Source organism: Cottoperca gobio, chromosome 14, assembly GCF_900634415.1.
Source record: "Cottoperca gobio chromosome 14, fCotGob3.1, whole genome shotgun sequence".
Classification (NCBI taxonomy): Eukaryota; Metazoa; Chordata; class Actinopteri; order Perciformes; family Bovichtidae; genus Cottoperca; species Cottoperca gobio.
This window is the reverse complement of record NC_041368.1, coordinates 24436995-24459326: the sequence shown is the minus strand read 5'-3', so window position 1 is coordinate 24459326 and position 22332 is coordinate 24436995. Positions and strand designations below refer to the sequence as shown.

Sequence of the window (22332 nt, the reverse complement as noted above, 5' to 3'; positions counted from 1 at the left end):
GCAACGTGATCTGCAGCCACAGCACACACACACACACACACACACTCACACACACACACTCACGGATAGATTCTGCCTTTGCGGAAGCCAGAGGAGCCGAGGCGGCGCTAAATTAAATTAGCATACTAACTAGTTAGCTCTGCGCCGATGTGGATGGACGGGTGAAGCGGACGGAGCTCCCTGAAGAACAGCACGGTTTGATAAAGGCACGACTCCGCCGGGTCCGGGCTCATTTTGTCGGGATCTTCCTGCCGTCCGCCTGCCGAGGAGATGGGGGACAAGGCGGGCACCAGGTAGGACTGCTAGCGGCTAACAGCTAGTTAGCATCCGTTCTCACGCACTTTGCTAACGTTAGCCGAGCTGCTGGCCCGGGCGGGGGGGAGTTTTTCTCCGGCTGTGTTGCAGAGATTTACCTGCTTTATGTAAGAAAAACCCCGACACAGAGGCCCCCGAGCGGAACCCTGGTTTCAGTTTGAACCTCTAATGCGATGACCTCGTTCGTAGGAGAGCAGGGTGGGGTTAGCTAACCGCGACAGGACTGTGTTCCAGACTCCGCTGAGAAATCTGTCAAATCTCGATATCTTGTTTTGGTACCTATTTAATAAAAAATGCAACACATTGACCAACAATAAACACCATTTGTTTTGTTGAGTACACGCGTAACACATGCAGCTGCACTTCTGTTACTATAATATACGTTATAGTGTCGTAGACTGGAATTCCCACGGTGCTTTTCTAACAAAATACGGCCGTAGTGGGCGGTATCGACCAGTAGACATTTTAGTGAAATTTAGGATTGTATTGCATTGAAATGCTGCTTGGTGGATTTTGTAAATGCCGATTGAAAATTGACACTTAAATAATTAATGAAACATGTATAGTTGTGTGTTATGTTGTTGACTATACGAGGAACGTATTAAATTAATATATTTCCCAACGGAGTTTGGTGCGGGGCGTTTTCGACCAATGCAAATCTTCAGTCAAATGTATGATTTTATTGAATTTAAGTTCTGTTTAGGGGATTGTATTAATGCTGATTTTAACTTAACACTCCAATGAGTCATAACATATGTAGAGTTGTGTTGTATGTTGTTGAATACACAAGGACACAAATGTATATATTTTTGAATGGAGTTTGGTGCGATCGTGCTCACTGACGGGCTATCAGGGTTAGCATGCTACTAACAGAGGCTAATTTCGGGTATGAGGGTATCACAGGTTTATGCTAGTTAGCGGTAAATTACATTTGAAGGCGTCTATTTGAAATGTATATCAAGTTACCTCGTGAGAGTGAATTACGTTTGCGTTAGATGCTGTTGAATGTTAAGTGAGCTGGTAAACAATGGAAACGCCTCTGGCTGGTTGTTTCTGACAGAAGATGTGTTGACACACCTGAACATCTTCTGTCCCGAAGGACCCTCAGGTGTCTTTAATTCTCAGGTGCCATCTTCTGTTTTACACGCCCTCTTGATTAATTGAGATGCTGTTGTTTTTGTCTTTATTAATCCAGAGTATCTGCACATCCTGGGCTCATCATCCTGCAGACAGTCTTTGTTGACATGGCTTTTTAGTTTAGTTTGCACATTGGATATTTGACTAAAGCCATGACTGAGGTTAAAGTGCTGACTCAGCTTCAGTGTGGGGGTGTTTGTTTACATCCTGCACGGTTTACTGATGTTATGTTGCTGCTGTTTTATAACATGTTCATTGGGTAACTCAAGACTTATTTACAATAGTTTATAAGCATGCAATTAATATAAACACTTTCCCATACATACGTTTCAAGGAAATTAAAATAGTCCTTGTTGGAAAAATATATTTAACATCTTAAGTGGGTTCAAAGCTTTATTTATTTACCAAATAACTTGTAGACGTGATATATCTATAACAACACAGGAAAGTGTAAACTAGTGGTGGTATTATATTTTAGCAAACTAAATATTCTTTGTCTGGGCACCATTTTTAAAATGTATATTCATTTGATTACTGTAAACATTTAGCAACAACTGTTTACATGAATACAAATGATCTTTAGTGTCCTTGATGTTCAGTTCACATTTCAACCCAATCCAGTGAAACATAAGAATGAAAGCAACAACCTGAACCAGTATTCTGAGTGAAGTGTGGGAGGTCGTCGCCTGTCGCTGTGTTCACTGTGAAGCCAACAGCTCGTCCACTTGCATCTGAACTTCCCTGCCGCTCTTTCTCTCCACATTTCACACCCAGTCACTTCCTGTTAGGAAGCAGGTGGGAAACGGGGAGGAGAGGAAGTGAGCAGGAGGAAAACAAACATTATGCAGACTGTGACGTCTGTTGAAGAAACGTTATCTGACAGGAAAGTCACACACGATCAGCGTTATCGCAAAAAAGACAATATCCAGACTATCTATGATTCAATCTAACTTTATTTGTGCAGCGCCTTCCATACAGGACAGTTTAGAGCAGCAGGTTCCTGACGCGCACAAGACAAAACTATTCAACAAGGAAAGACTCAAATCATAGTGATCAATAAAATAACGATGAAATAAAACACAATTTTACAACTTAAATGCAATATAATAATTGTGTGTGTGTGTGTGTGTGTGCGTGCGCTATTTCCCTATGTGAATATGTACCTGGTAAAACTTTAGTTTGTCTGAACCAGAGGAAATTATTTGATCAGTTTTACCAAAACGGTGATTGTGCTCGAGGCAACGATGATGTATGGTGCAATAAAATCTCAGATTAGAGCACAATATTACACTCTGTCCTCAGACCCTCTGTCCTTAGACCCTCTGTCTTCAGACCCTCTGTCCTCAGACCCTCTGTCTTCAGACCCTCTGTCTTCAGACCCTCTGTCCTTAGACCCTCTGTCTTCAGACCCTCTGTCCTTAGACCCTCTGTCTTCAGACCCTCTGTCCTTAGACCCTCTGTCTTCAGACCCTCTGTCCTCAGACCCTCTGTCCTTAGACCCTCTGTCTTCAGACCCTCTGTCCTTAGACCCTCTGTCTTCAGACCCTCTGTCCTCAGACCCTCTGTCCTCAGACCCTCTGTCTTTAGACCCTCTGTCTTCAGACCCTCTGTCCTCAGACCCTCTGTCTTTAGACCCTCTGTCTTCAGACCCTCTGTCCTCAGACCCTCTGTCCTTAGACCCTCTGTCTTCAGACCCTCTGTCCTTAGACCCTCTGTCTTCAGACCCTCTGTCCTTAGACCCTCTGTCTTCAGACCCTCTGTCCTCAGACCCTCTGTCCTTAGACCCTCTGTCTTCAGACCCTCTGTCCTTAGACCCTCTGTCTTCAGACCCTCTGTCCTCAGACCCTCTGTCCTCAGACCCTCTGTCTTTAGACCCTCTGTCTTCAGACCCTCTGTCCTCAGACCCTCTGTCTTTAGACCCTCTGTCTTCAGACCCTCTGTCCTCAGACCCTCTGTCCTTAGACCCTCTGTCTTCACACCCTCTGTCCTCAGACTCTGTCTTCAGACCCTCTGTCCATAGACCCTCTGTCCTTAGACCCTCTGTCCTCAGACCCTCTGTCTTCAGACCCTCTGTCCTCAGACCCTCTGTCCTCAGACCCTCTGTCTTTAGACCCTCTGTCCTCAGACCCTCTGTCTTTAGACCCTCTGTCTTCAGACCCTCTGTCCTCAGACCCTCTGTCCTTAGACCCTCTGTCCTTAGACCCTCTGCCTTCAGACCCTCTGTCCTCAGACCCTCTGTCCTTAGACCCTCTGTCTTCAGACCCTCTGTCCTCAGACCCTCTGTCCTCAGACCCTCTGTCTTTAGACCCTCTGTCTTCAGACCCTCTGTCCTCAGACCCTCTGTCTTTAGACCCTCTGTCTTCAGACCCTCTGTCCTCAGACCCTCTGTCCTTAGACCCTCTGTCTTCACACCCTCTGTCCTCAGACTCTGTCTTCAGACCCTCTGTCCATAGACCCTCTGTCCTTAGACCCTCTGTCCTCAGACCCTCTGCCTTCAGACCCTCTGTCCTCAGACCCTCTGCCTTCAGACCCTCTGTCCTCAGACCCTCTGTCCTCAGACCCTCTGTCTTTAGACCCTCTGTCCTCAGACCCTCTGTCTTTAGACCCTCTGTCTTCAGACCCTCTGTCCTCAGACCCTCTGTCTTTAGACCCTCTGTCTTCAGACCCTCTGTCCTCAGACCCTCTGTCCTTAGACCCTCTGTCCTTAGACCCTCTGCCTTCAGACCCTCTGTCCTCAGACCCTCTGTCTTTAGACCCTCTGTCTTCAGACCCTCTGTCCTCAGACCCTCTGTCTTTAGACCCTCTGTCCTTAGACCCTCTGTCTTCAGACCCTCTGTCCTCAGACCCTCTGTCCTCAGACCCTCTGTCTTCAGACCCTCTGTCCTTAGACCCTCTGTCTTCAGACCCTCTGTCCTCAGACCCTCTGTCTTTAGACCCTCTGTCCTTAGACCCTCTGTCTTCAGACCCTCTGTCCTCAGACCCTCTGTCCTCAGACCCTCTGTCTTTAGACCCTCTGTCTTCAGACCCTCTGTCCTCAGACCCTCTGTCTTTAGACCCTCTGTCTTCAGACCCTCTGTCCTCAGACCCTCTGTCTTTAGACCCTCTGTCCTTAGACCCTCTGTCTTCAGACCCTCTGTCCTCAGACCCTCTGTCCTTAGACCCTCTGTCTTCAGACCCTCTGTCCTCAGACCCTCTGTCCTTAGACCCTCTGTCTTCAGACCCTCTGTCCTCAGACCCTCTGTCTTCAGACCGTCTGTCCTTAGACCCTCTGTCTTCAGACCCTCTGTCCTCAGACCCTCTGTCCTTAGACCCTCTGTCTTCAGACCCTCTGTCCTCAGACCCTCTGTCTTCAGACCCTCTGTCCTTAGACCCTCTGTCTTCAGACCCTCTGTCCTCAGACCCTCTGTCTTCAGACCCTCTGTCCTTAGACCCTCTGTCCTTAGACCCTCTGTCTTCAGACCCTCTGTCCTCAGACCCTCTGTCTTCAGACCGTCTGTCCTTAGACCCTCTGTCTTCAGACCCTCTGTCCTCAGACCCTCTGTCCTTAGACCCTCTGTCTTCAGACCCTCTGTCCTTAGACCCTCTGTCCTTAGACCCTCTGTCCTTAGACCCTCTGTCCTCAGACCTCTGTCCTCAGACCCTCTGTCTTCAGACCCTCTGTCCTTAGACCCTCTGTCCTTAGACCCTCTGTCCTCAGACCCTCTGTCCTTAGACCCTCTGTCTTCAGACCCTCTGTCCTTAGACCCTCTGTCCTCAGACCCTCTGTCTTTAGACCCTCTGTCCTTAGACCCTCTGTCCTCAGACCCTCTGTCTTAGACCCTCTGTCTTAGACCCTCTGTCCTCAGACCCTCTGTCCTCAGACCCTCTGTCCTCAGACCCTCTGTCCTCAGACCCTCTGTCTTTAGACCCTCTGTCCTTATACCCTCTGTCTTCAGACCCTCTGTCCTTAGACCCTCTGTCCTCAGACCCTCTGTCCTTAGACCCTCTGTCTTTAGACCCTCTGTCCTTAGACCCTCTGTCCTCAGACCCTCTGTCCTCAGACCCTCTGTCCTTAGACCCTCTGTCCTTAGACCCTCTGTCCTCAGACCCTCTGTCTTTAGACCCTCTGTCCTTAGACCCTCTGTCCTCAGACTCTGTCTTCAGACCCTCTGTCCTTAGACCCTCTGTCCTCAGACCCTCTGTCCTTAGACCCTCTGTCTTCAGACCCTCTGTCCTTAGACCCTCTGTCTTCAGACTATCTGTCCTTAGACCCTCTGTCTTCAGACCCTCTGTCCTTAGACCCTCTGTCCTTAGACCCCTGTCCTTAGACCCTCTGTTCTCAGACCCCCTGTCCTTAGACCCTCTGTCCTTAGACCCTCTGTCTTCAGACCCTCTGTCCTTAGACCCTCTGTCTTCAGACCCTCTGTCCTTAGACCCTCTGTCCTTAGACCCCTTGTCCTTAGACCCTCTGTTCTCAGACCCTCTGTTCTCAGACCCTCTGTCCTTAGACCCTCTGTCCTTAGACCCTCTGTCTTCAGACCCTCCGTCCTTAGACCCTCTGTCTTCAGACCCTCTGTCCTTAGACCCTCTGTCCTCAGACCCTCTGTCCTCAGACCCTCTGTCCTCAGACCCTCTGTCCTTAGACCCTCTGTCCTCAGACCCTCTGTCCTCACACCCTCTGTCCTCAGACCCTCTGTCCTTAGACCCTCTGTCCTTATACCCTCTGTCCTCAGACCCTCTGTCCTTAGACCCTCTGTCCTCAGACCCTCTGTCCTTAGACCCTCTGTCCTCAGACCCTCTGTCTTTAGACCCTCTGTCCTTAGACCCTCTGTCCTCAGACTCTGTCTTCAGACCCTCTGTCCTTAGACCCCCTGTCTTTAGACCCTCTGTCCTTAGACCCTCTGTCCTTAGACCCCCTGTCCTTAGACCCCCTGTCCTTAGACCCTCTGTCCTTAGACCCTCTGTCTTCAGACCCTCTGTCCTTACACCCTCTGTCCTTAGACCCTCTGTCTTCAGACCCTCTGTCCTTAGACCCTCTGTCCTTAGACCCTCTGTCTTCAGACCCTCTGTCCTTAGACCCTCTGTCTTCAGACCCTCTGTCCTTAGACCCTCTGTCCTTAGACCCTCTGTCCTTAGATCCTCTGTCTTCAGACCCTCTGTCTTCAGACCCTCTGTCCTTAGACCCTCTGTCCTTAGACCCTCTGTCCTTAGACCCTCTGTCCTTAGACCCTCTGTCCTTAGACCGTCTGTCTTCAGACCCTCTGTCTTCAGACCCTCTGTCCTTAGACCCTCTGTCCTTAGACCCTCTGTCCTTAGACCCTCTGTCTTCAGACCCTCTGTCTTCAGACCCTCTGTCCTTAGACCCTCTGTCCTTAGACCCTCTGTCCTTAGACCCTCTGTCTTCAGACCCTCTGTCCTTAGACCCTCTGTCCTTAGACCGTCTGTCTTCAGACCCTCTGTCTTCAGACCCTCTGTCCTTTAACCCTCTGTCCTTAGACCCTCTGTCCTTACACCCTCTGTCCTTAGACCCTCCGTTCTTACACCCTCTGTCCTTATTCCCTCTGTCCTTAGACCCTCTGTCCTTAGTCCCTCTGTCCTTAGTCCCTCTGTCCTTAGACCCTCGCATCGCTCAAGGAAACACTTCCTAAAAGAAACCCCATAATTAAAGGGGGAAAAATGGAAGAAACCTCAGGGAGAGACTGAGGAGGGATCCCTCTCCCAGGACGGACAGACGTGCAGTAGATGTCGTGTGTACAGGATAAACAACATAGTACAAATACAACATTTGACAGAAATGATGTTGTGTTGAAAAAGAGAAAGTTTGGATGAATCCAGGAAAATGTCAATAAGGCTTCCTGGTGTCCAGCAGGACCAGAGCAGCAGGCGCAGCCACGATTCATGATCTGACGTAAACTTTATCAGAGGCAACCTGGCACATGGACTTCTTCTCTATCTTTTTTCGTCTATTCTTCTTCTTCTCTTCTTCTTCTTATTATTCTTCTTCTTTATAGTCTAGGGTCCTTAGGAGGGCATTCTTCTGGGAGGAGGATCTTCTTCGAGCGTGTCTTCTTCTTCTTTCGTCGTATCTTCTTCTTTCTTCTTCGTATTCTGTCTTCTTCTTCTTTCTCCGTATTTCTCTCTTGTCTTCTTCTTCTTCTTCTTCTCTTCTTCTTATCCTTCTTCTTCTTCTACTTACTTCTTCTCTTCCTTCTTCTTCCTTCTTCTTTCTCCTTCTGCTTTTCTTCTTCTTATCTTCTCCTTCTTTCTTCCCCTTCTTCCTTCTCCTGTTGCTTTCTTCCGTCTCTTGTTATCAGAAATGTGTGACATAATCTTTACAAGCTTTTTATTTTGAAGAGGGCTTCGGTCATCTTATTATTATAACTCTGCTTATTACTTTATTAAATGTCCTAATGTTACACACACAGCTGTAAGAAAGTCAGTCGAGTGAAATATAAAAAGATGTTTGAGATAAACGGCTTCTATTTGTTTACTCTTTCACAAACCACTGGAACGTTTTTTTTTATGGGACAATAACTCCGACCACTGAAGCCCAAAGTATGCAGATCATGTGGAGATTAACTGAATGAAAGAAAAACATCTCACTGGAGAACAGTCGCTTCTTGTCCAGGCATGAAGCTGACGTCAGCGAGGGACGGGGGTGTCCTCTGTGTGTCTCCCTGCAGCGTCACAGTTTTACAGCGTTACATCGTCAACCTGCTTGTTATCGCTGCGCTGGATTACCGCAGGTAGAGATGAACAAATGTTTTTGCAGTTTGCAATAATATCGACTGATAATCGACGAATCATTAAAGTCATCTTTCATCAGAATTTGGTTTATTGCCAAGCAGGAATTTTGTTTGGTGTGTAATGATGCAAACACAAACACAGTAGGAGAAATGAAAAATTAGAGCAAATACAGAAGTAATATAAAATATAGAAAAAGAATGTACAGAAACATATGTTCAGTATATCGTAATTAAATTAGGATTAAAAGTGTTGTAGTAGCAGAAATGTGCAAAGCTTCCCACACACGGAGGATGAGGTAGAGCTTGTAGGGAACAGATGTGTGATCACAGATGACAGGGGGGGGAGACAGTGTCAGTGGGGGTCTCTGGCCTTATTGATGAGGCCGACTGCAGAGAGGAAGAAGTTGTTCATGTGGCGTGAGGCTTTGGTCCTGATGGACCGCGGCCTCCTGCCGGATGGGAGTGACTCAAAAGGTCGTTGTCCAGGGTGGGAGGGGTGCAGCTGATCACCTTCTCCGCAGAGCGAATGACACGCTGCACTCTGACCTCGTCCCGGTCGGTGGCAGCAGCGTATCAGATGCAAGAGGTGAGGATGGACTCGATGATGGCGGAGTAGAAGTTGCTGTTTCAGCCTCAAATCTGGAGATTTGCTGCTTTTCTCTGAATCCAGATGAAGCCATTAAATCCTGCAGCTCATTAGTTTTAGTATTTTTTATATCTGCAGCTAAAAGCAGCCGGTGATAAACAAAGCTTTTAGTGACACAACCTTGTAAATCAGCTTTAATGTGCGCTTTGAAGGATCTAAATATAGCGGCGGCGTGGACAGGAAGCAGCCATCAGCTGGAGCTGCTGGAAACACTTACTGGAAGATGTTCGCAGCCTTGAGGTGTGAGGAGGACATGCGGCCGTGTTTGTGACTTCCTGTTTGTGTGTTGTGGCGTCGGTCGTTGCAGGAAGTGAACGTTTCACACTCGCTGCGACTCTTTGCTCTCTGATGAAGATGGTCAGTGAGGAGAACCGTCCCAAAGCGTTGCTCTTCACTTCAACATCACACTAAAAGAATTCAGATTATAACTTGTTGTTCTATATTTAGTTTATGTGAAGCACTTTAATCTACAGGAGGAAATGCTTCTGTACTTTGATCTCTGACAGAAGTCGTGTGACGAGTCTGTGATCTGTACACAGCTGCAGAACCTCTAACTGAAAACTTCTCCATATATCTCTGAGCTGTCTGTCTGACTGTCTCTGTGTCTGTCTCTCTGTCTGTCTGACTGTCTCTCTCTCTGACTGTCTCTGTGTCTGACTGTCTCTGTGTCTGACTGTCTCTGTCTCTCTCTGTCTCCGTCTGACTGTCTCTTTCTGTCTGTCTGTCTCTCTGTCTCTCTCTCTGTCTCTCTCTGTCTGTCTGTCTCTCTGTCTCTCTCTCTGTCTCTCTCTCTCTCTGTCTGTCTCTCTGTCTCTCTCTCTGTCTCCGTCTGACTGTCTCTGTCTCTATCTCTGTCGGTCTGTCTGTCTGTCTCTGTCTGTCTGTCTGTCTGTCTGTCTCTGTCTGTCTGTCTGACAGTCTGTCTCTGTCTGTCTGCCTGCCTGTCTGTCTGCACCCTGATATAAGATTCATATCGAGCATAATAACCCGGCACCAAGCAGTGCAGACCATCTCCAGTCAAACCTCTGCGCCCCGGTCGAGCAGGCGACCCGTATATAAAGGCTGAGTCGTTGCCACAGCGGCCCGAGGTTCGAGTCCGACCTGTGGCCATTAGCTGTTTGTCGTTCCCCTTCTCTCCCCTTTCACAATCTGCACTTCTCTCTGTCATAAAAGCAGGAAAAGCCCAAACAAACACCTTAAAAAACATCTGCACTTGATCTTTTCTCAGATCTAGAAATGCATATAATTTGTACTGTTTTCACGGCGAGCGTTCTTGGATGCAGTGCGCCGTGTGATTGGCTCACAGCCGCCGCAGCTCCAACACTTGCAGTGTGGGGGTTTCACATGAGCAGTTAATACTTCACTGTACAGTCCGGTGGTTATTTAATATACATTGTCATCATTTTAGTTGTATTGTTTTTTATTCAGTTGTGCTGACATCAGCGCCTCGTGTGGGCGAACTGTTGACAGGCTCTCTGGTCCATAGCGTACTGATGCTGCACGTTCAGAAGAACATATGAATGTAATATAAAGTATGAAGGGAACAATGAGGTGCTTTTAAAAACATGTAGAACATGGATGAAGATAATAATGTGACAATGTTTTTAGTTTGTTTGGAAGTTTAGCCTTAAAAAATCATTTCTGCTGCGTGATGATTCGTTCCTTTTGAACTTCTGAGTAGTTTAAAGAAGCAGCTGGTACAGGATGGTGGTGACAGCCCATAATAACCCACCACACACACACTTCCCCCCTCAGCTTCCTGCTGTGTTGAAATACACTCAACATTTCCTCACATGTTTGTGACAGAATATGTTTTCTCTCTTTATCAGACGAAACGTTTAACACAAATCTTTTCTTTGTTTCCTTCCTGTTTCCAAACCTCAGAGTTTTCAAGAAGTCGAGCCCCAACTGTAAGGTGAGACGGAGTCTTCGTACATCCGGCCATGTGCTGAAAGAAGGGTTAGGTGGTGGACGTCGTCCTTTTCACAACATGAGATTAAAGACATTATGAATTTATTTCATAATGTCTTTCAAACCTTTTTATTTATTTCTGAGCTCGAGTATAAACAATGCACAACACATACATTATTTAATTCAGAAAGTAATGTATCAGGGGAAATTAAATGGGAATATAAATAAATAAAGAAGCAAATTAAAACAGAAATAACTGTTTTCAATATGACCTGGAAACCAAGTACCAAATATGTTTATATATAAGCTGCCACATGGACGACGGCGACTTTCAAAACCTGCAGCCGATGCCACAATACTAAATAAATATCATAATATGCTATACTATATATATATATATATATATTGCTTCTTTATGTATTTACATTTATTTATTCATTTTAGTTTTTTGGTATTTCTATATTATTTACTCTTTACATCCCCCCCCCCCTAATTATTTCCCCAAATGTAATGAAGAAGAAATGTACAAAGAAAATAATACATAAATAAGGGAAAAATTAAATAGGAAAATAAAACAGAAAAAGAACAAATACAGAATGAAATACTTGCGTTTAACAATTAATGAATAAATTAAGCATAAAGCAAAACAAATAAATAAATACATTTATCAGAGGGAAAATGTAATAGGACAGTAAATAAATAAATAAATAAAGAAGCAAATTAAAACAAATATAATTTTTCAATATGACATTTGGGTACATAAAAGAGATGTAAACAGGTTTGTTTGTTTTTTAAATAGAGAATGTAGAATAACAGTTAAAGTCTGAAGTTTTAGTGACAAAAAGTAAAACAAGAGAAAATAAATGAATAGAAACTAAAGGCTGTGATTGGTCCGTGCAGGTGACGGTTTACCTGGGAAAGAGAGACTTCGTGGATCACCTGGACCACGTGGACGCAGTAGGTGAGTCAGCAACTCTGAAGGTTTGTCCATGATGATGATGATGATGATGATGATGATGATGATGATGATGATGATGATGCAGGGTTTATGTCAGTACATATAAGTAAACATCGTTGTTTGTTCAGGTTTATTTGAGTTGTTTTCTTGTTTTAATGCCAGAATTGCCCTCCAGGGACAATAAAGCTTTATTTAGTCGTATTTGTATATCCTGTTCTTCCTTTTCTTTAGTTTTCTTTAGTTTTATCGAGTCTGATCACTTCAGTGTGCGATGAAGTTACAAAAAAGATTTCTGAATGAACGTGGGCTCTGCTGACACGAGGTGCATCGAAGCACCTGAGCAGGTGAAACAAATCCGTGTTTGTGAGTCGAGTGAAGTTTGTGACGCGGAGGTTTGTCTTCCAGACGGAGTGATCCTCGTGGACCCCGAGTATCTGAAGGACAGGAAAGGTAACGGACGCAGGTTTTATCTGAATGATCGACATTTACAACTTTCTCACTGTGAGGTTGTATTTTATCATGTTTAGTCTCCTTGTTGTCAGAAACAATTTCAGTTACGTGAACAACAATAACATAAACTCATAAAAGCGTAGCAGAGAAATGTTCTCATAGTCCTTAATAAAAGATTGGTAACCCCCCCCCCCGCAGTCTTCGTCACACTCACCTGTGCGTTTCGTTATGGCCGTGAGGATCTGGACGTCCTGGGTCTGTCGTTCAGGAAGGATCTCTACATCTCCACCTTCCAGGTCAGAGCTCCACCTTCAGTCCACCTGCTGCAGGTTCCTCCTCCATCTATCAGCTATATTATATATATATATATATATATATATATATATATATATATATATATTTTTATTAATTATTATATCAGCTTTAGAACATGGAGTTTATAAACCTGATGTTTTGTTATATATTAAACAAGTTCTGCTCAAACAATTAGTCATTATAATAGTTTTTATGGAGTCATAGGAGTACCATTAAAATAAATAAATCTATAAAAATATGAAACCATGAAGAGGAATAAATAAAACAATAAGAAAGTAAAACAATGTGGAAGTCTAAAGAGGAATTTAAAAAGTAATAAATGGTAATATAAAGGCAAAATATAAAAGAATAAGCAAATAAATGACTCTCTTCTGTGTGTACGTGTATATCTTTCATTATTTAATGTATTTAATTTTATATAAGGTCATTCATTCACTTGTATCCCTTTTTCTTTATTCTTTATTGTTTTTGTTTTGTTCTTGTATACATTTAATCTTTTACATTTAGTTGTGTTTATGCTCCTATGATTCCACAGATTTGTTGGTTGGACAGAACTAAACATTTTTCACTATTTTTACAAAGCAAACAATCAATTTATGGATTGTTTTGTATTTATGGAGAAAATAAAATGAGTTTATAATTTAAAATGAACTTTACCAGTAAAATCCAGCTTTTACATGAATACATGAGTAATAATAATGTAATGACCGTCCAGTCACAGCCGGGCTCTTTAAATGATGTGTTGTATTATAACTGGACTTGGTCTGCCTGAGTGTCTGACAGTGTCCTCTGTGCCAGGCCTTCCCTCCTGTGCCCGAGGAGAAGAAGCCCAACAGCCGCCTGCAGGAGAGGCTGCTGAAGAAACTGGGCCAACATGCACATCCCTTCTACTTCACTGTGAGTCTGCATATATATATATATATATATATATATATATATATATATATATATATATATATATATATATATATATATATATATATATATATATATATATATATATATATATATATATATATATATATATATATATATATATATTCACAGACATATATATATATATATATATATATATATATATATATTATATATATATATATATATATATATTATATATATATTTTTTTTAATATTAAAAGAAAATATTAAAATATATGTATAATTCAGATCTGAAAACACGGACTGTATTTTTATTTTTGTCTTTTTTTTTCTGCTGATCCAGATCCCTCAGAACCTCCCATGTTCAGTCACTTTACAGCCCGGCCCAGAGGACACCGGGAAGGTAACACACGCACACACGCACACACACTGCATCAGTGTTGGGAGTAGTAAACTACATACGTAGTTCAACATTCATCCTGTTTTCTGCAGTTAAATACAGTCTTAGTTTTTAAGCTTTAAGAACGTGAGACAACAGACGCATTGTTTTAAACTACAGTCGGTCTAAAAAGATGCAACTTGAATATCTTTTCGTGGCTGGTTTTAATTGTATGAGTTTCTGTGGTTACTGTGTGAACAAATGAGCGCTTATTGAAATAATCTGAATGAAGTGACATTTTGCTGGCATGTGACTTTATCTTGTATAATATCTTGTTGTAGTTTCTCCTCACATGAACATAGTATCTCACGTTCACGGGATGATTGTCTCCTGCATCAGAAACACTGGAGACTTAGTGTGCTTGAGATGCAGTCGTGTGTTGAGTGTGAGCAGTCAGTGCTACATCAGCAGGTGGTTGTGCTGAGTGACAGCAGGTGTCTCTCTGCAGGCCTGCGGCGTCGACTTTGAGATCAGAGCGTTCTGCGCCAAGTCGATAGAAGAAAAGATTCACAAGAGGTGAGTTCAGACCTGCAGGACGCGTTGACCTTTATTATAGGCCGTAAAAACTCTTGTTTATCTGCAGTGACCTGCTCCAGATACACACGGCATCTGTCGGCTGATTGTGCTTTTATTTTGTAGACGTTTGTTCCATTTAAGATTCTGGATGTTTGTTGTACAAGAACACTGGAGTGAAGGCTGCTGGGAGAAAAGCAGGAAATCTATTAAATACTAACAAAATATAAGAAGCATAAAAATAATATCCATCAAAGAAAAGAAAAAACCCATTAAAGATAAAAAGACAATTAAAGATTAAAAAAAGAAAATGTCCATTAAATGTATTAAAAAAGTAATAATTAAAGATTAAAATGTACATTCAATATTTAAAACATTTATCCAATTATGATAAAACAAAATCCATTAAATGTAAAATAAATAATAAAAGTAATAATTAAAGATTAAAAACAAAATGCATATGATTTAAAATAAACATCCATTAAATTATTATTATTATTTAAAGATAATTTAAAGATAAAGAAGTTTGTATTCCAGAACCTGCTATGATTCAGACGATCAGCTTCTCGAGTTCCACCTGCCGACGTGTGAAATATGAAATATGAAGGTTCTTTATTCTGCAAAGACGTCGTGTGTTAGAGACGGGTCAGTCGGCTGCTGAATGACACGTATTGTTCTGCGTTCAAGTGTTCTGCAGAGTGACGTTAAGTGTGAGATGTTTGCAGGAACTCGGTGCGTCTGGTGATCAGGAAGGTTCAGTACGCGCCGGAGAAGCCCGGACCTCAGCCCATGGTGGAGACGACCCGCAGCTTCCTGATGTCTGACAGATCCCTACACCTGGAGGCCTCGCTGGACAAGGAGGTACACACACACACACACACACACACACACACACACACACACAGTGGTATTTGTACTTATAATGTAGTATTTTTGTATTGTTCTAATACTTCTACTTCAGTAGTTGTAAGTTTTAACTGCAGGTCATGTTTTCTCTTCAAGCTGTGTCCTTACAACACTACTCTAATACATGTCTTCTTTTCCCATAATGCATTGTGTGCAGCTGTATTACCACGGAGAGCCAATCAGCGTCAACGTTCACGTCACCAACAACTCCACCAAGACCGTGAAGAGAGTCAAAATCTCCGTACGCTGCTGTTCTCTTCTTCGAGGGGGCGGAGGAGAGGAGGGAGGAGGAGAGGCGGCGGAGGAGGAGGAGGGGAGTGATGGAGGGGAGGGGGGAAGGGGAGAAGCGGAGGAGAGAAGGAGGCGAGGCCGCAGGAGACGAGAAGGAGGAGGAGAATGAGACGAGGAGGAGGAGGAGGCGAAGGAGGAGGGCGAGGAGGAGGTGAGGGGAGGGGAGGGAGGAGTGCTTTGAGGCGGAGGCGACGATGCGGATCTACTGAGGAGAAGGCTGAGGAGAAGGCGGTTGGCTACGGCGTAGGGAGGACCTTCTTCTTCTCCTCTTTTCTTTTCTTCTCTCTTCTTACTCCTCTTCTTATTCTGCTTCTCCTTCTTCTCCGCCTTCGTCTTCTTCCTCGTTCTTACTTCTCGTCCTTCTTCTTCTTCTTCTTTCTATTCTTCTTCTCTTCTTCTTCTCCTTCTCTTCTTCTTCTTCTTCTTCTCTTCTTCTTCTTCTCCTTCTTCTTCTTCTTCTTCTTCTTCTTCTTCTTCTTTCTTCTTCTTCTTCTCCTTCTTCTTCTTCTTCTTCTCCTCCTTCTTCTTCTCCTCCTTCTTCTCCTTCTTCTTCTTCTTCTCCTTCTTCTCCTTCTTCTTCTTCTCCTTCTTCTTCTTCTTCTTCTCTTCTTCTTCTTCTTCTTCTTCCGTTGGTCATCTCTTCTTCTGTCCATGTTGTTCTTCTATCATTATAGATGTTCTGGAAGTGTTAAATGTTAAGAGTTGTGAATGTGTCTCTGTCTCTGCAGTGCGTCAGTATGCAGACATCTGCCTGTTCAGTACTGCCCAGTATAAATGTCCAGTGGCCCAGCTGGAGGCGGAGTAAGTCCCACTTTAATGTCTCTGCTCCCAGTAAAATGTCCTCTCTGACATCTTGTCTTTCACGGATGATCTGAGGGTTATATGAACTGCTTGACACCTGACTTGATTCTTGTGTAGTAGCTGTATTGACACAATACTTACTTAATTTATTTGAGACGTGATTTCTTCCCTGTATTCTTGTATGTGATCATATTTGAAGTGGTTTACAATCTGGTTTAAACTGAAATGTCCTGGGTAAATCTGGACCTGGTTTAATCAAGAGAGAAACCCGTGTAAATGAGCTTTAACAAGTTAAACCCAGTTTTACTGGTTCAAACCAGAGAAATTAAACAAGAGGTCAGTCTGGAGTGTGGCTGAGTGGGTGGGGTTTACCTTAACAATCTTGATTGACAGCTGCGTGTTGTCTCCACAGTGACCAGGTGTCGTCCAGCTCCACCTTCTGTAAGGTCTACACCTTGACCCCAACGCTCGACAAGAACAGGGAGAAGAGAGGACTCGCTCTGGATGGCAAGCTCAAACATGAAGACACCAACCTGGCCTCCTCCACCATGTAAACACAGACTCAACGACTGCAAAGACACGAAACGACTTCAAAGACACAAAACGACTTTAAAAACTACAACTATAAAGGTTTTGTACCGGTGTGTTGCAGCGGTTACGTGACCGCGACGCTTTGTTTGTGTGTTTTAGAGTGAAGGACATCACCAACAAGGAGGTTCTGGGGATCCTGGTGTCCTACAGAGTCAAAGTGAAGCTGGTGGTCTCACGTGGAGGGTAAGACACGCACACACACAGACGCACGCACACGCACACACACACACACACACACACACACAGTCCCCTCCCACTCTGCTGACATCACTTCCTGTCCTCAGCCTCACTGTTTCCTGTTAATGTCTTCAGTGGAGTTTTGAGATTGCAGTTGATTTTCAAACATTTGCGGCCGAGCTGCACCAAATGTGTTTATTTAATCTTGGTATATGTGTAGCTTCTTAAACAACTACAAATGTAATATAAACTTTGTATCTGGTGTATAAAACATATTAAATACTATGTATTTGGCATATAAAAGTATGAGAAATACTATATATTTATATTTATATATATATATGTACAAAACGAAGGTTTAATAAAAGTTGACCCCAAGCCTCGTGTTGGTGCAGCTCGGCCTCCGTGCGACGACTTCCTGTTAGCGTGGAAACCTTCTGCTCCTCACTGTGCTTGCTTAGGTTGTGAACTAGTTGTGAACATGTCGCCTCCTGCTTTTCATTTCATCTCCCCTCTGTGTTTTTTGGCTTTTTGTTTGGCTCCCCTCCTCCTCCTCCATCCTCCTCCCCCCTCTGTGTGTCCCCCCTGCAGGCTGCTGAGAGGCATGTTGGACAGGTAAATGTGACCGACACGTTTTCAAACTAAAACGTCGTCTGCAGTGTTTCAAACATCTCCATTTCTGCCCGTCCAGACTGAAATGCGATCCTTGAATTTTCAAAATAAAGCGGCTTCAGCAGCGTTTTCAAAATTCTCCGTTTCAGGTATTAGAAAATGTTGGAGAAGTTTGTAGCGAAAGTTCTGCGTTTAAAATGAAAAATGTTTCAGTGATGTCAGAACTCAATTGACACATGGAACGTGAAACATGAACGTGAAGCGTGGAACCTGAAGCGTGAAACATGAACGTGAAGCATGGACGTGAAACATAAACATGAAGCATGGAACGTGAAGCATGGAACGTGAAACATGAATATCAAAACATGAGACATGAAACATGAACATGAAACATGAACATGAAACATGAACATGAACATGAAACATGAACATGAAACATGAACATGAAACATGAACATGAAACATGAACATGAAACATGAACATGAGACATGAACATGAACATGAAACATGGAACATGAAACATGAACATGAACATGAGACATGAACATGAAACATGAACATGAAACATGAACATGAGACATGAAACATGAACATGAGACATGAACATGAAACATGAAACATGAACATGAAACATGAACATGAAACATGAACATGAAACATGAGACATGAAACATGAGACATGAACATGAAACATGAGACATGAAACATGAACATGAGACATGAGACATGAAACATGAACATGAGACATGAAACATGAACATGAAACATGAGACATGAACATGAGACATAAACATGAACATGAAACATGAACATGAGACATGAAACATGAAACATGAGACATGAAACATGAACATGAAACATGAGACATGAAACATGAGACATGAGACATGAAACATGAGACATGAAACATGAGACATGAAACATGAACCATGAACATGAAACATGAGACATGAACATGAAACATGAGACATGAACATGAAACATGAACATGAAACATGAGACATGAGACATGAACATGAGACATGAAACATGAGACATGAAACTGAACATGAGACATGAGACATGAGACATGAACATGAAACATGAGACATGAACATGAACATGAAACATGAAACATGAACATGAAACATGAAACATGAACATGAAACATGAGACATGAAACATGAAACATGGAACATGAACATGAAACATGAAACATGGAACATGGAACATGAACATGAAACATGAAACATGAGACATGAACATGAAACATGGAACATGAACATGAAACATGAACATGAAACATGAACATGAAACATGAACATGAAACATGAAACATGAAACATGGAACATGGAACATGAACATGAAACATGAAACATGAGACATGAACATGAAACATGGAACATGAACATGAACATGAAACATGAAACATGAACATGAAACATGAACATGGGACATGGAACATGAAACATGGGACATGAACATGAGACATGAGACATGAACATGAAACATGAGACATGAACATGAAACATGAACATGGGACATGGAACATGAAACATGGAACATGAACATGAGACATGAACATGGGACATGGAACATGAAACATGAACATGAAACATGAACATGGGACATGGAACATGAAACATGGGACATGAACATGAACATGAAACATGAAACATGAACATGAGACATGAACATGAGACATGAACATGGGACATGAACATGAAACATGAACATGAACATGAACATGAAACATGAACATGAGACATGAACATGAGACATGGAACATATTTGTTCTGTTTCTTTGTGTCGTGGTCCACGAGTCAATTATTTTAAACGAGATTACTTTCAAAGCGATTTCTATGAAAACATGTTTAAAGTTTAAAACCTGTTTTAACGGCTTTTAATGTTTTAAATCAGTTCAAACTACTTTAATCCACTTTATCTGTTGGAATATGTTTTAAAGCAGTTGATGACTAAACATCAGTTCATGTCTTTAATGAGGTGAAGTGGATTAACTGGAGACAAATATCTTTAAACCTGAAACACTACGAACTCTACTTTAGGCTTTTAATGTGAAACATTTGCAGGAAGTGTTGAGTTCCACTGACTGACAGATAAATAAGAATAAATCAGCAGAGTGGTGACGCGACTGTTTACTGAGTTCGCTTCGTGCTGAACTCATTTATTATAACGTCTGTTGTCAAAGACTTGAAATGCGACCGGAATCAAAGTGTTTTAAAGTCACATGATCATCAAACCACCATGTAGCTCTCTGATTGGGCGGCTTCCATCTGTTTTTCAGAATAAAAGCTGTCCAGCAGATTTGACTTGACGCTGAAGTTAGTGATGTTTGTGTTTCAGAGACGTGTCGGTGGAGCTGCCCTTCATCCTGATGCACCCTAAACCTGTGGAGCCGCCGCTGTCGCGCCCGCAGTCTGGTGAGCGCCGCTAAATAACCACCAGATATTAAACTGATATATTAATGTGACCACACACACACACACACACACACTCACACACTCCCACTCACTCACACACTCACACACACTCACACACACACACACACACACTCACACTCACACACGTGAGGTTATACAACATTTAACTTATTGTTTTTCACCCTTTACGTAACCTTCTGGTCTTTTCCATCCTTCTTTATCTGCACTGAATTTCCATGGAGATGAGAAGCAGTTTCCATGGAAACAGTGTGACATGCTAATTGTGTGTGTGTGTGTGTGTGTGTTACAGCTGTGCCGGAGATGGACCCCCCCATCGACACCAATTTGATAGAGTTCGACACAAAGTGAGTCTCAAGTCTTGTGTTTATTATTGTATCACATAAATAAAGTATTATGGGATGTTTTCTTTATTCTTTTCTTCGGCCTGTAAATCGTTTTGTGTCGTAACACAAAATAAACTGACGACTTCAGATTATAAATAAATCATTAATATAAACGATCTCTTCGTGCAGCAGCATCTCCCAGGACGACGACTTCGTCTTCGAGGACTTCGCCCGCCTGCGGCTCAAAGGAGTCGTGGACGACAAAGACGAGGACTGCTAGGAGCTCGCCAACGCTTCACACACACACACACACACACACACACACACACACACTCTTCAAGTTACATTCCCCGGTGGAGGGGGTGGATGAGGGCATGTTTGGACGGAGGCTCGGTGGTGTTCTTCCCCTCATTTTCGTCGTGCCGCCGCCATTTTTCGCCGCCGTCTTCTCCATCTGTCTTTCTCTGTTTCTCTGTTTCGCTGAAGAACTCTTCGTGTTGCAGCTGCAGGACCGACGTGTTGGTGACACGTGATCCATCAGCTGAAGTGTAGAAGAAGAAAACAAGATGTGTAGGGAGCTGCAGCGCTCGTACGCTTTTACTTTGAAAATCTTTTTTGAATGTCGATCACCATCTTGTACAAACAGAATATATATTTGAAACATAGAAAAAAAAATCTTCTACGAGCAAGTGAGAGATCTGTGTTCAGTGGTGATCAACGCTTTCACGTCAACTAAATACTCCAGATGCTTCACATCCTGGCAGCGAGGGGAGGACACACACACACACACACACACACACACACACACACACACTCAGCAGTCAGATTTCACCAGCATCCTCTCTTGTCACTCTGAACCCTGTCGTCCATTTTGTAAAAATGTTTGTTCTGTGAGCCGCACTGTTTTTCTTTTTCTTTTATTTTGAAAGAACCATTCCAGCGTTTACAGAGTTTCCTGTTTTTTTTATTTAAAACTATATTTTTCCATCTTTCTTGTGTTAAATAATCAGTCATTTTTCTTTGTCATCAGATTTCATTACAAATCGTAATATTACCAAAATAAAGTTATAATTTTACAAGAAAAACTCACAAACGCTTCAGAAATATAAAGTTTCATTTTTATTTGTTTTAACTTCACCTGCAGGAATGTTTCTAGTTTTTGGACTTTATATAAATTATCTGAATTTATTTCAACAAATCCCACAGAATAAAATATGAAGTATTAAACTCAGTGTGGGGAAGAAACTGGAGATTAAATATTTACATTTATTTTGATGAGAAAAGTATTGAAAAAAATCCAAATCATTTTACAAAATCCTTGAAATATTTCTAAAAATAAATTCACAATTTTAACGTTTGGTTCCTAAAATATGAAGTTTAATTCTAAAAGGTAAAGTTCAAATCATTCCTGTCGTGTCTTAAAAACGTTTCAAATCTCACAAAACAAAAATGTGTTTCATTAAAAAAATACAATAAGTTCAGTAATTTCTCAAAATGTCTCGACGCGTTACTCAAAGATCTGTCGAGTTCAAGACAAACATTGAAGATTAAACATTGAAGATTAAACATTGAAGATTAAAGATGAAACATTGAAGATTAAACATTAAACATTGAAGATTAAAGATTAAACATTGAAGATTAAACATTGAAGATTAAAGATTAAACATTGAAGATTAAACATTAAACATTGAAGATTAAACATTAAACATTGAAGATTAAACATTAAACATTGAAGATTAAACAAACATTGAAGATTAAACATTGAAGATTAAACATTGAAGATTAAAGATTAAACATTGAAGATTAAAGATTAAACATTGAAGATTAAAGATTAAACATTGAAGATTAAACATTGAAGATTAAAGATTAAACATTGAAGATTAAACATTGAAGATTAAAC

The 22332-nt window shown here is 42.3% G+C and overlaps 1 protein-coding gene across 4 annotated transcripts; it reads left to right on the top strand.

Moving 5' to 3' along the window:
* On the top strand, window positions 1-21525 carry LOC115018552 (arrestin red cell). Of its 4 annotated transcripts, none has more exons than XM_029447602.1 (17): window positions 1-293; window positions 10708-10738; window positions 11635-11695; window positions 12098-12142; window positions 12341-12438; window positions 13256-13354; window positions 13680-13739; window positions 14224-14291; window positions 15014-15149; window positions 15352-15435; window positions 16213-16286; window positions 16699-16836; window positions 16977-17060; window positions 17646-17669; window positions 20012-20088; window positions 20399-20453; window positions 20625-21525. In XM_029447602.1, the coding sequence occupies exons 1-17, from the start codon at window positions 271-273 to the stop codon at window positions 20710-20712; spliced, it is 1245 nt and encodes a 414-aa protein (XP_029303462.1). In that variant the 5' UTR covers window positions 1-270; the 3' UTR covers window positions 20713-21525. The 4 variants fall into 4 exon arrangements, with proteins under 4 accessions (XP_029303462.1, XP_029303461.1, XP_029303464.1 ...); XM_029447601.1 differs by having other exon boundaries at window positions 4-293; window positions 20622-21525; XM_029447604.1 differs by lacking the exon at window positions 17646-17669 and having other exon boundaries at window positions 4-293.
* Window positions 21526-22332: the final 807 nt, after the last annotated feature.

Excerpts from the sequence above, each read along its gene's own strand:
- LOC115018552 (XM_029447601.1), top strand. The coding sequence starts at position 271 with ATGGGGGACAAGGCGGGCACCAG. Across the intron at positions 12,143-12,340 it reads GTATCTGAAGGACAGGAAAG|TCTTCGTCACACTCACCTGT; the intron begins GTAACGGACGCA and ends CCCCCCCCGCAG. Across the intron at positions 13,355-13,679 it reads CACATCCCTTCTACTTCACT|ATCCCTCAGAACCTCCCATG; the intron begins GTGAGTCTGCAT and ends CTGCTGATCCAG.